The following is a 16,045-nucleotide window of genomic DNA, read 5'->3' on the forward strand; positions in this document are numbered from 1 at the left end:
GACTGCAGGGGATTACCTCCTGAATAAAATAGATAAAAGGCTATTCCTAGTCGCAGTTTTGGTTGAGGGGCTCTCGTGAGGGCAAGGATCTCGAACTGATCTAGGAGCAGTATACCCTACAATCGATAAAAGGTCAGTGAGAGATGGAGAGTGACACAGAACCAGGTAAATCTATATAGGAGGGGATTGCAGATCGGGATCTATAGTGGCCTTATATTAAGTCAAGGAGTATGTCTTGTTTACCAAAATGATATATGTGCCTATCAAGATCATCCGAAATAAAGTCAAGAGAGCGTGGGTGGAAAAGTGCAAATGATTGTGTTTGTGGGGAAGGAAGCGAAATAGGAGGATAGCAGAAAGAGGGAGAGGTGGGAAGAGTCGCAGGCAGGAGGTGACTAAGAGGGGGGTAGGGGCAGAAAGAAGGGGTAAGGAGGGGAAAAAAAAAGGGGGGAGGGGCAGGACGTAGGGACAAATCAAAGGGATCAAGGCTGTAATCCGGTCGTCAGGGGCCAGATAAGTGGGCAAGTTACGTTTCCTTTATCCAATATTAAAGAGAAGGGCACTCAGTTCGAATCTCAGCACTTTCAGGTTTTCCACCCAATCTATCTTGTTTTCAGAGATTGGTCTTTCATTCCTTGATTTGGATCTCTCCTGTGTAGTACCTCCTGTCCATTCCCAACCAATAAAAAGGACTAAAAAAGGGTTAACAAAGGGCCTAAACAGCCAATATAGGAGGGATTCCGTCAGAATCGCCCTATATTAATATTGGCTACCATATCGCTGACTCACCTGTAAACATAAATGAAATGGGTGGGTGTGGTCTCCGAAACTCATGCTCAAGACATAGGTACATAGGGTTCCCCAAAAAGGAGGTAACTTCATATGGGACCATGCAGCTTTATCAAAGGGCTTTATTTGAAAAAAGACAAATGTGCGTTGCACAAATATACACACAGAAGTTGAGCACACCACCATCGTAACTTCACCAAACTAAAAAGACAACATTGTCTTGTCACCTTAGCAGCTGCTCATACAACCTCCAACATACACACTATAAGGGAGGGGGCAAGAAGGCTAAAGATGCAACTAGATGATAGTCATTCAATAGTGTCCCATGTAATGGAGATAGGAGTCAGATTGGGGACCAGTTGTCCTATAACCATATATGAGTAATTTATAGGACGCCTGATAGTCCAGTTACATTTTGCAAATAAGGTTGATGGCAGTCCGGGTAGAACTGTCCCATTAGTTGACCAGTTTATTTTATTTATTTATTTTAGGTACTTGTATAGCGCCGTCAATTTACGCAGCGCTTTACATATATATTGTACATTCACATCAGTCCCTAACCCTCAAGGGGCGTATAATAAGGTCCCTAACTTGCATTCATACATACACATACTAGGGCCAGTTTAAACAGGATCCAATTAACCTACCAGCATGTCTTTGGAGTGTGGAAGGAAACCGGAGTACCCGGAGGAAACCCATGCAGGCACAGGGAGAACATGCAAACTCCAGGCAGGAGGTGCCATGGCTGGGATTCGAACCAACGACCCTTGTACTGCCAGGCGGAAGTGCTAACCATTCAGCCACTGTGCTGCCTCCAGTTAGGCCGTATAATGTGCCATCATCCGCTCCATTAACACAATTACCATGTTGCCAAATTCATGAATAGCAGGGTAAATACACAAGTGCTCCGTTTCTCACCATCCCTTAGAAATTCTCTGGGCTTAAATCTATCAAGCCACAATAGTTCCTTAATTGTACCGCTAGATGGAGTCAGAATCCATTTCTCATAGACTGTACAGCGTTGTCAGTAGTGGAGATCCCTATCCCTGAAGAAGCCCAAACTCATTGGGCGAAACATGTTGGACAGCAACTCCCTATGCACGCCTTGGGCATGATGTCACTGCTTTCTGGGGCCGTCCCATCCAACCTCCATTACACATCTGGGTATCTAGGACTCCTTGCCATACATACAGCATATAGGAATACTTGCCTTTACTATAGCAACTGTGTTTATTTTTTCTTTGTACTGCGATTAATTGCGTTTATGTACAGATAGCTGCGGTACATTGCGCTGTCAACTTTTCCTTAACTCATAAAACCGTATGTTATAAAAGCATTGCTAAACGCAGTGTGTGAATGGAGCCATATGGATGCATTTTCTGCATTTAGATGTGGTCATCAAGTTCCTCTAACCATAGCTAAAAGCTGAAATCTAACAGCCTGTCAGTGGCAGTAATCCTGTGTCTCTCAATAGACTCCAAAAAAAAAAAATTTTACAGCAAGTACAAAAATTCTGTCTTTTGACTGAACTAGTTCATTAAACTTTTTAATGTAAGCAGTAACAATCGTATATTTTATTTCAGCTGGTAATGGAGAAGGTTGAAATTAATAGCCCAGAGTCTTCTTCTAAAAGGTATTAGTAATGGTTTGTTTAAGGTTTAATTAGTATTTGGGTGCAGAATTGGTGTGTCTGGCATTCAGAAATTGAAGCATACCTAATCTCAAGAACAAGAATGTAATATATTGCAGATACACAGTCCTTAGATGTGTTTGCTGAATTTGTTTCACTTCTCTCAATTCTTTTCTTTTGTTTTCATCTCATGATGCTGCCAGTAATGCACCTCCTTAGGGAGACAATTGCTCGCTATACTGTATCTGAACAGCAGCATTGCCACCCTAGCATAGTAGTGTCTTTAAAGCGGTATTAAACCCAAATACAAAAATGTAGTACAATTGCAACTTGCCAAACATTCAATGTGGCATGCTGCATTAGTTTTCTTTTATTAGGCATTTTCCCCTGGTGATCTGGCCAGTAAAACATTTCCTGTATTAGTGTCCCCACTCAGGATCAAGGAGCACAGGGGACACCTTTGGACACCAACATTGCCAGTCTGGGAGGGGAGTGTTTAGATGTATTAGCAGATTTAGACACACTAGAAAGTGTGAGCTGGAGTTTGGCTTCAATTTGTTTAATCAATTACAGCAAACGGTATTTTGACTTTTACGATAAAGGTTTTACAAGAATAAATGCTGATCATTGTGGGCATCTCTGTTATTGTTAAATAGTTTGTCTCATCCCTGTAAACTGATACATCTGGAAGAGAGCTTGTTATTTTGAAAAAAACGACTTTCTGGCTGAAAGTAGAAGGAAAACGTAAAAAAGAAAACTATGGCTGCCATCACATCTAAGACATGGTAAAATGCAATATCATATTTGATTTGGGTTTATTACTACTTTAAGGCTACAGAACACCTCCCCAAATCTCTATCACTTGGGATGTAATCGTTCTGTAGTTTCCCAGAGACAACCGGGAAGAGTGCTAGCTTCTTTGCTCCCTTTTGGTCTCTAGTATACCAGCAAAAGCAGTTGGTTAAGTCTTTTCAATAAGTGGAACAGTACCTGTTGATCCTGTTATTAATCCTATGAGCTTAAAATTGTCTGTGCAACAGACCCAGAGAGCACAGAACGTTTTAGCCCATTGGATTAATGGCAGGAACAAGAGATATTCCACTTATTAGGAGTTGACCAAATTCTTTCAATTGTATTATAGAGACCAAAGGGAGCAAAAAAGTTATTTTTTGGGGGTTTACATACAGTTTAAGCCAGGATGTGATGGGAAGGTACCAATGTGAGTGAACAACCTCAATATATGAACAGTCTAATTATGGTTGTGCAGTTCTGCCCTCACATACCTCACATAGTACACATTGTACAATGCTGTAAATGAACACCGTTTGGGATTATCAATTGAGTTGACAACGTTTTGCTGAAACAGCGTTCTTGTTTAACTACATCTTGTACAATGACTGGTTTATTGGTATTTGCTGAAATCCTGTACACAGCTCAGCCTTTACCAGTGATGTGCCCAGTTTCAGCTTTGGGCAAGGACACAGGCCATCTAGTGGATAAACAAAAACACTTCTAACAATTTTGGCAGTGGTTATTGAAACACACAAATTGTCCTGTTTAAAGAGTAACTCCACTTCTGTTGAGGAAAAAAAGGAGTCCCCTCTAGGTAATCAATGTACATTGCAAGGCTTTTAACAAACTTTGTCCTACCTGTTTCTGCTGTGAAGAAAAAGCTGTTTTCTTCAGATTGAATCTGAATAGGACTGACTTTTACATTATCAATCAGCTGATGCACTTGCAGTGTTCTGATGACGAAAATGTAGGTACTGCGTCCCTTTTAGAAGCAATGAACCCTTTTGGAGTACTTTACAACAAAAAATTCATTTTTGGCTGAGGATGCCTAAAATCTGGCTTGTAACTTTGTGTGGAGTTTTGGGAAAATATTGAGCCTATCACATAAGCAGGAAATTACATTTCTGGGGGTGTTCTTACACCAATGGTGTGCACAAGGCCTTCAGGTTGCCATATGGCATTGAATTTTTGAAGAAAATTACAGTGGCTACAGATTTGGAATTGATGATTTCCTTTTTTTTTTTTTTTTCTTTTGGTTAGGACACCTGTCCGTACACCTTCAAGGCCAACAGCAAGAGTATCTCTCAGTGACCCAAAAAAGGTTTGCTTTAATGTACTTGTGACACCTACTGTTTTTAGCTTGGGACTTTTTCAGAATTTACCAGTTTGTATGTTTTTGGAAAATTTAAAGACAAGCATTGTCCAAATTGAAAGAAAATCAATCTGGTCTTGTTCAAATCTATTGAGGTATTTATTTCATGTTCTTGTTTCATTTCTCTGCTTATCGCAGTGGTCTTTCACAGGGACGGTTTTAAGAAACTGTGAATTGAAATGCTTACGAAGTTGCACAGCCCTGTCTTGTGTGAGGAAACCTATGATTCAAATTGAAGGATCATAGGATATTCCTCCAGAAATAATTAAGAGGAAAAAAACACGCTTGGGCTCAACTCCAGTCTGTACTATTGTTTTTTTGTTTTTTTTTGTACAGAAGCTGCTGACATCCATTAGGTTTGCTATACACTCCCCCCTCCCACCCAGCTGGCATTGCTACCCAGCCACCTCCACTCCAGTATGACAGATATTCTTTCCTGGTCGCTTCCCAACCCCCCATGTGGCCCCCAGCTGACATCACTTCACGACCCTTTCTCAACTTAGAGTGATATTAAAGGCACATTTTTTTTTAATAAAAAAAAGGTTATACTTGTCTACTTATTGCAACTATATTCCACAGCAAGGTCACTTTTATCCTCTTCTGGCAGTCTGCAGTGGTGCTGTCCACTCATCCCTGCTTCTGGTGCCTCCTGTAGCAAGCTGGCTGCTAAGGAGAGACCTGCGCGTGCTCATTTCCCTTGGGTACTGAACCAAGTTGTGTGCATCTATAGGCCCACACAGCTCCAATAAGCCACACCTCCACTCCACCTCTCTGAAGTTTGACAGACCACAGCAGGAGCTCTTCTGCCTTCCATTTTCCTTGTGAAAGCAGAAAGTGAGGGGAGCAGGGCTGGAGCCGGAGACTGTGATTAAGCAGTGATAAGGAGCAAGGTAAGTGTTTAGAGATAGGGGTGGATAGGACAGGTAGTGGCATGTTTTTTTAGAATAAATGCAGAGAATGCATTTAGACATTAGTACCATGTGCCAAGTGTATGGATAAAACACAGAAAACAAATGCCTCAGATAGTTTAGTAAAATATAGCTAATTTTATTTAAAAAAGGATTAAAAATCCTTACATGGTATTATGCATACCAAATAGGAATCCTGCTTCATACAATCCTTAGTACCAGCCAGTAAATAAGATGGCATCTACTGTATGTGTCCTAAGCTCTGCCTTATATGTTTCGTCAAACATCACATCATCAGGGGGCTATATTGTCTCTATCTAATATTTTATATCTAATATTTAATATTTAATATCTTGCTTGAAATCTTTTAAATACACATATTAATTAAACTAGTCTATTGCACTTGGTGTACTGAGAGAATGCACTCAACTCTGGATACAGCAAAAATCTAAATAATACACAAACAAGTGCGCAATCTATTTGAAAATTATCAACGATCATAAACCATCTGTAACACCCTCTAGTGGCGCTAGAGAATTAGGTAAATTTAATGGCTCACTCAGTAGTTAGAGTGAGCATGTCTTGAGCGGACCAGACCAGGTTAGGCTGGATGACTCAACAGGCTGGGTCTCTGACGCCACCACCTGTTTCTGGAGGTCCCATGGAAACTTTCAGAAGCCAGTGGGCGGAGAGGTGGAGACCTAGATCTGCATATTCATGGGAGTCTGACCAATTGCAGGCTGGAGGCCCTGGTATTGTGGCAGACTGCCCCTGGATATAAGGAGCCATTTCAGCAAGGGTCTGGGACTTGGATGGAAGGATTTCTAAAGCTGCTGCTGTGTACCCTGGGAGGGAACCCCAGCAATGGAGGGGTTCTGCCTCCAGGCTGGAGGCTGCAGGAAAGGAAGCTGACAGAGGGAGCTCCACTACCTTACAGTCCACCAGGGAAGGACAGAAACTGGCTCAGTGAGAGGCCTGGATGCAGCTTACCCAGAGCTACAGGATACAATGACAGTGTGAGTACCTCCTACACCCCTACAGCATATGGGAGAGAGGGCTGCTGGGTGCAATACTTAAACCAGTTCTCCCTGGGACATGGCTGCATGCTTGCCTTTGGAATCTCTTGCTCCAGGGTACTCTTCAAAGGACAGCCAGGTATATAGGCATTTCTTAGCTGTGGTCTGAAGAGAGATCAATTAGAGTGGACCAGGTGCTCCTAACAGAGACTGTACTAGTGACTGTGCCACTCTGGCTGGAGTAGAAAGTTCTGCATCTACCCATAATTGGGACGTTTGTCTCCAGAGTAATTACTGCAACTAAAGTTAACCCCTTCCTGCCAGCGGCTCCCGGCCCTTTAAGAGTTTCAGAAGCCGGGAGGCCGGACGAGCGGAGCAGGGTTTAGGGATCATGTGACCGCCGTGACGCGTCATCACGGTGGTCACATGATTGGGAAAGGTCTCGATCGAAAGAGCAGACCAGGACCTTTCCGTGAGTACCGGACATGTGTGCTGGGAGCGTGCAGGGCACGTGCTCTCAGCACATATGTTTTTTTCTTACCTGAACGCAAATGTGCGGCCGCTCGGCGTCTAGGCCCATCTAGACACTGCTCAAAAAAATTAACAGAACACTTTGAAAACACATCAGATCTCAATGGGTAAAAATATGCTGGATATCTATACTGACATGGACTGGGTAATGTGTTAGGAACGTAAGGATGCCCCATCGGTTGATGGAAATGAAAATTATCAATTGATCTCTGCAGCTCCTCCAGAGTGGACCTCTTGGCTGTTTCTCTAATTAATGTTCTCCTTGCCCGGCCTGTCAGTTTAGGTGGATGGCGATGTCTTGGTAGGTTTGCAATTGTACCATGCTCTTTCCATTTTCAGATAATGGATTGAACAGTGCTCCGTGAGATGTTCAAAGCTTGGGATATTTTTTTTTAGAACCTAACCCTGCTTTAGACTTCACAACTTTTATACCTGACCTGTCTGGTGTGTTCCTTGGCCTTTATGATGTTGTTTGTTCATTAATGTTCTCTAACAAACCTCTGAGGGCTTCACAGAACAGCTGTATTTATACTGAGAATAAATTACACACAGATGGACTATGTATACTAATTAGGTGACTTCTAAAGGCAATTGGTTCCAGTAGATTTTGGTTAAGGGTATCAGAGTAAAGGGGGCTGAATACAAATGCACACCACACTTTTCAGATATTTATTTGTAAAAAAATATTTAAAACCATATAATTTTCCTTTCACTTCACAATTATGTGCCACTTTGTGTTGGTCTATCACATAAAATCCTAATAAAATACATTTACATTTTTGGTTGTAACATGACAAAATGTGGAAAATTTCAAGGGGTATGAATACATTTTCAAGGCACTGTATGTATGTTCTTTTGAGCATTTTTTTTAATTGGTGAAATTGATTCTATAAATTTTAAACTGAATTGATGTGTTTACTTTAAGGTAGAACTGTGGTTAAGCTACGGAATAATTAATAAGCAGTAAATAAAATTTCCACTCAAGCCCACACTGGCCTCTGTAGCTGTAATCACTGTAGATTATTTCAATCTCAAAATTTTCAGAAGTAGTTTATTCGCTTCATTTTCCTTCTATTGCTCATCTCCCCCTCCCAGCATTGACTCAGCAGCCTTCTGGGTGTAAAAGTAAAACAAGTGCATGGGGATATAGTGGGAGAGAAGAGTGCCAGAACAAACTTGAAAAGCCTCTGTTGCTTAATTTGAGAATGATTTAATCTACAGTGCATGTGACTACAGATGTTAGGGCTTATTTTAAATCTTATTAACTGCTTGTTAAGAACATGTGTAAATATTTTTGTTCCCACTGCCTGGCCACAGTTCTATTTAAGTCTCCTATACCAAATGCATGGGTGTGGTGGGCTCAAAACATTTTTGCATGCAAGATCATGTCCCTGAGAGCCCAAAAGCCTAAGGAGCTGTAATATGCCAATAGTGATTTCAGTTCATTAAGCTGTGCTTGGCTCTACAATAAGGCTGTCCATCATCAAAAGCATGGCATGGTAGTGACTATTTGTTTAGGTCCTTGATACATGATTGCTTTCTGTTTGACATTTAGGCCTCATTCACTTGCATAGACCCCTGCCTCCATGCATAGGGTCATGTTAATGCACCCAGGCTATCAAAATCCATGACAACCTTAGAGACACAGCTGTTGTATGGACCTTCCTGCATTTGCCAGTGTTTAGGTCTGTACACAGACACACCGCTCTGGACACAGATAATCTGCACTCATGCTTGTACAGATGGCTGCTAACAGGCTGGCTGAACAGAACACCTATCATTCCCTAGACGCCCCTGCATGGACGAATGGGTCTATGCGCCCGTTTGAATGAAGCTTTAAATCAAACAAAAGGTCACTTTAAAGACCAAGTTCAACCGTGATATCCTTGCAAATGGCACAGTTTACGATTCGATTAGCAAGATCTTTTTGCAATCTTTTAACTACAGACTATGGGGAACAAAAATATGGTTTCTTCTGGAAGCGCGGCTGAAAGTGAAAAGAGCTGGATTGTGGAACATAAGAAATCTGCAGATTATAGCCGTAAGAAGACAAAACCAAAGAGTAAACTGAAAGGTATTGTGTTCTTTAAAAAGTGAGAATATACTGCAAACCACAACTTGTTCATTTGAAAATGTATTGCATACAAATGTTGTCATACCTGCCAAATGATTTGCAGCTCTGTTCAACCAGTCTTGTAATCCTGGCACCCCTGCCAGACATTATAACCAGGCAAGGGATTTTACTTTCCTTGACAGCAGTAAAGCAATACAGCTTTAAAGAATACATACTCTTGTAATGTATGTATGTGTATATACACTATATTGCCAAAAGTATTGGGACACCTGCCTTTGCATGCACATGAACTTTAATGGCATCCCAGTCTTAGTCTGTAGGGTCGAATATTGAGTTGGCTCACCCTTTGCAGTTATGACAGCTTCAACTCTTCTGGGAAGGCTGTCCATAAGGTTTAGGAGTGTGTCTGTCTAAGAATGACCATTCTTCCAGAAGCGCATTGATGAGGTCAGGCACTGATGTTGGACCAGAAGGCCTGACTCGCAGTCTCCGCTCTAATTTATCCCAAAAGTGTTCTTTCCGGTTGAGGACCTTGATTTGTGCACTGGTGAGCAGTCATGTTGGAACAGAAAGGGGCCATCCCCAAACTGTTAACACAAAGTTGGGTGCATGAAATTATCCAACATGTCTTGGTATGCTGACGCCTTAAGAGTTCCCTTCATTGGAACTAAGGAGCCAAGCCCAACCCCTGAAAAACCACTCCACACCATAATCCCCTCTCCACCAAACTTTACGCTTGGCACAATGCAGTCAGGCAAGTACTTTTCTCCTGGCAACCGCCAAACCAGATACGTCCATTGGATTTCCAGACAGAGAAGCGTGATTCGCCACGCCAGTGAACACCTCTCCACTGCTGTAGAGTCCAGTGACAGTGTGCTTTACACCACTGCAGCCAATGCTTTGCATTGCACCTGCTGATGTAATGCTTGGATGCAGCTGCTCGGCTTTGGAAACCCATTGCATGAAGCTCTCTACGCACTGTTGTGCTAATATGAAGGCCACATAAAGTTTGGAGGTCTAGCTATGGACTCTGTAGACAGTTGCCAACTTCTGCACACTGTACGCTTCAGCATGTGCTGCCCCTCTCTGCCATTTTACGTGGCCTAATCTAAACCATTCCATTGTAGCTCTGGCTGTATGTTTAGGGTTGTTGTCTTGCTGGAAGGTGAACCTCCACCCCAGTATAAAGTCTTTTGCAGACTCTAACAGGTTTTCTTCTAAGATTGCCCTGTATTTGGCTCCATCCATCTTCCCATCAACTTCCCTCTCCCTGCTGAAGAGAAGCATCCCTACAACTTAATGCTGCCACCACCATTTTTCACAGTGGGGATGATGTGTTCAGAGTGATCTGCAGTTTCAGTTTTCTGCCACACATAGCATTTTGCTTTTAGGCCAAAAAGTAAAATTTTGGTCTCATCTGACCAGTGCACCTTCTTCCACATGTTTGCTGTGTCCCCCACTTTGCTTCCTGCAAACTGCAAATGGGAGGACTTATGGCTTTCTTTCAACAATTGCTTTCTTCTTGCCACTGTTCCATAAAGGCCAGATTTGTGGAGTGCACGATTAATAGTTGTCCTGTGGACAGATTCTCCCACCTGAGCTGTAGATCTCTGCAGCTCATCCAGAGTTACCATGGGCCTCTTGGTTGTTTCTCTGATTAATGCTCTCCTTGCCCGGCCTGTCAGTTTAGGTGGATGGCAATGTCTTTGGTAGGTTTGCAATTGTGCCATGCTCTTTCCATTTTCAGATGATGGATTGAACAGTGCTCTGTGGGATGTTCAAAGCTTGAGATATTTTTTTAGAACCTAACCCTGCTTTAAACTTCACAACTTTATCACTGACCTGTCTGGTGTGTTCTTTGGACTTTATGATGCTGTTTGTTCACTAATGTTCTCGAACAACCTTTTGAGGGCTTCACAGAACAGCTGTATTTCTACGAAGATGAAATTACACACAGGTGTAGACTCTATTTACTAATTAGGTGACTTCTGAAGGCAATTGGTTCCACTAGATTTTAGGTAGGGGTATCAGAGTAAAGGGGGCTGAATACAAATGCACGCCACACTTTTCAGATATTTGTAAAAAAAAATTGAAATCCATTTATCATTTTCCTTCCACTACATACTTTTTGTGTTGGTCTATCACATAAAATCCAAATAAAATACATTTGTATTTTTGGTTGTAACATGACAAAATGTGGAAAATTTTCAAGGGGTGTTAATACTTTTTTCAAGGCACTGTGTGTTTTATATAAAATATTTGCAATAATGTTAATATCTAGTCATTAGTCACTGGAAATATTTAATTTATTACAGTGCTTCCATTATCTTCTGAAAGTAGCAATGAAGCCACGCAAAAAAAAAAGGTATGTATTTCTCTCATTATTTTCTTCTTGTTATCTGGGCAGTGATAGTGGGGTCCATGGTTGTCAGCTGTAGCACATAAAATCACTGCATGCTTTGGTGTTCGGTGGGTGGGGGTGGTGCTGCATATTCAAACATACACTATGAGCAAAGGGGAACATGGTTACCTTCCCGTTATATAATATTATTATAACATTATAATAGTAAGCTGGGTTCCGTTCCTATGAACTGAGCTCCCCAGCCAGTTGGCAAGTTTTGGTGTGGCCAACAGAGTATGCGGTCTGTATATTAGTGTAAGTAGAGCTGCAACAGTATACAACTTAGTGGCTTTTATAAACCCCATTCTAGATTTGGTAGCATAGAAAACCTCACAAGTTTTGCCTGATTACAAATTATGCCAGGTACTGTATAAAGAAAGCATGAAAATTACTGATAATTTTGACTTGTGCAGTCATTTTAGTTGCCTTTTTGGGTTATTGGCTAACAAAGTAGTGAAGCAAGGAAATGATGACAGCCCCATAGTTAGCATCTCTTGTTTGAATCTTGAAAATGTTCTCTTTTCTGTTTTGGCTGCTTAATAATTTTAGAAACCTAGACAATTCACTTATTGATGATTGGTAGGCACAGCATTCTTGTGGGGAATGTAGCCAGTCTGCAAGAGGTGTGTCAGCATTGAGTCCAGCCCCAACACCCCCCCCCCTTTTTTATTATTATTATTTTTTTTAAATAAAGAATAGCAAAAGCTTAGAACCTCTGTTAAAATTTCATTGCTATACTGTTATCTCTTTTCAGGGAGATGTATCAAACTTTTTTTTTTGCCTAAAAACATTCAAAATAATTTTGTTGTGTACTAGTGACTTGGATTTGTCTGCTTCTTTTTCCAGAACAGATCTTCCTCATTTACAGTTGTAAAACAGATGAAGGGAAGAGCAAAGAGTCTCTCATTCTCTGATGTAAACCTGTCGGGGGTTTCAGGCCTCCTAACTCCTGGAAATACCACACGGCAATCAAGTGAGTGTTTTTTGAATGGGCTATGATTGCTTTTTATTTAAACCCTTCTATTTAAATTGTTGAACAAGTTTTATTCAGTTTGTCCATGGTAAAAAAAAAAAAAATGAATCCGATGAAACTGGTAAATGTATCAAGCATTTTTCATGATTGAAGCCAAAAATTTAAAGTGGATCTTTATCCTCACACAGAATGCCTCCTCTCCACCTTCCTCCACTCTTTTTCATGCTGAGCACCCTTTTTTTTCATGTACTTATGCACATTTGCAATATGCACGTCATATATCCCAGGAGGCACAGTCCTTCATTAAGAAGGCATAGTCCTTCATTAAGAAAAGAGGCTGACCTAGTGCTGTGACCTAGAGCTGGCGGGCTTCCCGACATTGCTTAAGAAGATGGCGATGCAAAACCGAGCAGGGGCAGAAATCTAAGAGGATTCTGCAGGACACCACTAGATCCGCTGAGCGGGTTAATCTCTTAAATTGTTAGAGCTCGCCATAAAGTTTGCACTGGACTGAAAAAAATATATGGTAGTGAGTCTGGAGATCTGCTTTAATGAGATTGTTTGTTTGCTTGCAGCTACTTTTTGTAAGTGATCAATTACTATTCTCATAGTTGAATATATAATCCATTAGGATAACATAAAAACAGTTAGGTTTTATTGCCACCTAAAGGAGGCTTGGACACTGGCAAGCAAAAAATTGTAGGTCAGCCCAGGAAACCCCTCCTCCCTACCAGCATGCCTCATTTTTTTTGTTAGTATCCTAAGTGGCCGTACTTTCTTTTTGCAGCTTTTTTTCCCAATTAAGACTCTCTATTGGTGGTTTTTCTCCTTGGTTGCAGTTATCCAGTGTAGCAATTCTCAGCCTGGCTTTGGAGTGCAATTTCTGCTCCCTGCTGCACTGGATGTTAGTGGGATAGCCTGGAGTGACCTTCAGGCACTGGGTACTGTCTAGAGCACTTTCCAGACTCCAGTCTGGTAAATGTTAGATGTGGAGCACTTTCCGGGTCCAGAACTGCTGACCGTACCTCACCACTTGAACTGTCTCTGTAGACCGACAGGCCAGTTGGGCTGAGCACTAGGCGCCTTTTAAATTTCCTGTATGCTGATTACATAATCTGTTGGGTGAAGTGTCGCTATTCGCATTCTTCCCATACAGTGTTGAGGAAGCATCTCCCTGCTTCTGTTCCTGCTTTCTTAATCGCTGCATACGGAGTGCGGGCTCGCGAGCGCGCTGCATACGGAGTGCGAGGCTCGCTGGCGCGCTGCATACGGAGTGCGAGGCTCACGAGCGTGCTGCATACGGAGTGCAGGATTCAGCAGTGTGCTGTACACAGAATACAGAGTGCAGGAGTGTGCAGAGTTCAGGAGTGTTCTAGGTGTGAGTACGCTGCGCACAGAGTGCAGGGTTCAGGGGTGCGCTGCGCAGGGATCAAGGGTGCGCTGTGCACAGAGTGCAGGGCTCAGGATGGCATGGGACTGGTCTACTTTAAACTAAAATGACATCCCCCTTTCCCTCCTAATCCCCCTCCTCCCCAGCACAGAATTCTCCTCTCACCCCAAATCCCTACCTTGCATACCTGAGAGAAGAGCAAGATGCAGCTTGCCTCAACAGGAGCGTGGATAGTGCAGGTTTGACACAAGTTTCAGGAAGTACTGCCACCTCACTATGGTGCTGTGTCCATCTCCTGCTCCTTCACATCCTCCATCCCTTCCTCATGTGTTGGGAGAAGAGTGGTCAATTTTGGACACAGAAGCTGCACTTCTGTGTTTACAAATAACAGTAGTGTGTGGCAAGCACAGGGCAGTGGCGGAGGTGGCAGAATGTAGTTCTACCAAGTTCTGGGTGAAAAAAGCCCTGGGTGTAATGTGAGACATGGTTCTAAAAGTAAATTAGGCTGTTAGCACATCACTTATTGTATTTTTTAATCCCACATAGTGTGAGTACCTGATTTCCACCAGGTATCCGCTTCTTTCAGTCCCTGTACAGCAGGACTTGCATATGAGAGGAAAAAGCAGTAGAAGAAACCACGTGACAGATTACCTCATAACTGTGCCGCTTCTCATTTCTCTGTCCAGTCAGACTAGGGTGGGTCCAATATGACCTAGATTCAGAAAGTAGGTTGAATGATGCTGGTCATCTCAATTAGGCCATCTAATGACAGAAAAAATGCTGAATTGAAGGTAAATATTACAGAAAAAGCTGGTTGTGTAATTTCAAATTATAGTGTTTGTCTGGGGTACTGCTTCAAATTACTTAGTGTTATTTTCTGAAATTGCCCTGTAATGTAACCTTTATAGAGTAATTTGCCTTCTGAAATGTTTCACCCAAAGAGTTAATTCTGTGAAATCAAGAATCCAAGCTAGTTTAGTAGACGTCCAGGCTTGTCTGACAAATATAGATCACCGCATAGTCAGCAGATTTGTTACTGCGGTCATAGAACATCAGAGTCCATTTTATACATGAAGTGCTGACCACCAGTGTGCCCTTGATTCAAAATCAAGGTTATAGGTAAAGAGCAAAGTAAATTCACTAAAAGTGCAAGTTCATGACGCAAGTCACGCAAATTGTGTGCGCAGTGTTATTAAAAGCTCCAAGTATAGAGTCTAGAAATGTAACTGTATAAAAATACTAAATAAACATATACAGTGAAGGAAATAAGTATTTGATCCCCTGCTGATTTTGAATGTTTGCGCACTCACAAAGAAATGATCAGTCTAAAAATCAAATGGTAGGTGTATTGTAACTCTGAGAGACAGGAGAGCAACAAAAAATTCAAAAGAAATGCATGTCTAACAAATTATGCACTGATTTGCATGTTCATGAGGGAAATTTGATATTTGATCCCCTATCATTCAGCAGGATTTCTGGCTACCAGGTGTCTTTCGTACAGGTAACAAGCTGAGATTAGAAGCAGTCTCTTAAAGGGAGTGCTGCTAATCTCATTGTTACCTGTATAAAACACACCTGTCCACATGAGCAATCAATCAGATTCCAAACTCTCCACCATGGCAAAGACCAAAGAGCTGTCCAAGGATGTCAGGGACAACATTGTAGACCTACACAAGGCTGGACTGGGCTACCAAACTATCGCCAAGCAGCTTGGTAAGAAGGTGACAACAGTTGGTGCAATCATTTGCAAATGGAAGAAACACAAAACAACTGTCAGTCTCCCTAGGTGTGGTGCACCATGCAAGATCTCACCTCATGGAGTGTCAATGATCATGAGAACAGTGAGGAATCATCCCAGAACTACACGGGTGGATCTTGTCAATGATCTCCAGGCAGCTGGAGTGGGCCAAAATCCCTCCTAAGATGTGTGCAAACCTGGTGGCCAACTACAGGAAACATCTGACCTCAGTACTTGGTGGCAAATCCCTTGTTGGCAATCACAAAGTCATGTTTTGTGAAGGGGATCAAATACTTATTTCCCTCATAAACATGCAAAGCAGTGCATAATTTGTTAGACATGCATTTCTTTTGAATTTGTTGTTACTATTTTGTCTCAGCGTTACAATACACCTACCATTCGATGTTTAGACTGATCATTTCTTTGTTAGT

General features: G+C 41.9%; 1 protein-coding gene across 1 annotated transcript in view; it reads left to right on the forward strand.

The window, feature by feature from the left end:
* Nucleotides 1-16,045, forward strand: part of SYCP2L (synaptonemal complex protein 2 like) — a 146,621-nt gene that overhangs the window by 89,175 nt on the left and 41,401 nt on the right. The window contains exons 22-26 of the mRNA XM_089682145.1: nucleotides 2,373-2,422; nucleotides 4,472-4,532; nucleotides 8,986-9,112; nucleotides 11,428-11,477; nucleotides 12,360-12,486. Coding sequence (XP_089538271.1) covers nucleotides 2,373-2,422; nucleotides 4,472-4,532; nucleotides 8,986-9,112; nucleotides 11,428-11,477; nucleotides 12,360-12,486 — 415 coding nt within the window. The remainder of the gene's footprint in view (nucleotides 1-2,372; nucleotides 2,423-4,471; nucleotides 4,533-8,985; nucleotides 9,113-11,427; nucleotides 11,478-12,359; nucleotides 12,487-16,045) is intronic.

The sequence above is a fragment of the Staurois parvus genome, unplaced genomic scaffold (genome assembly GCF_062004578.1).
Source record: "Staurois parvus isolate SC_StPar_1 unplaced genomic scaffold, SC_StPar_1.0 ptg000287l, whole genome shotgun sequence".
NCBI lineage: Eukaryota > Metazoa > Chordata > Amphibia > Anura > Ranidae > Staurois > Staurois parvus.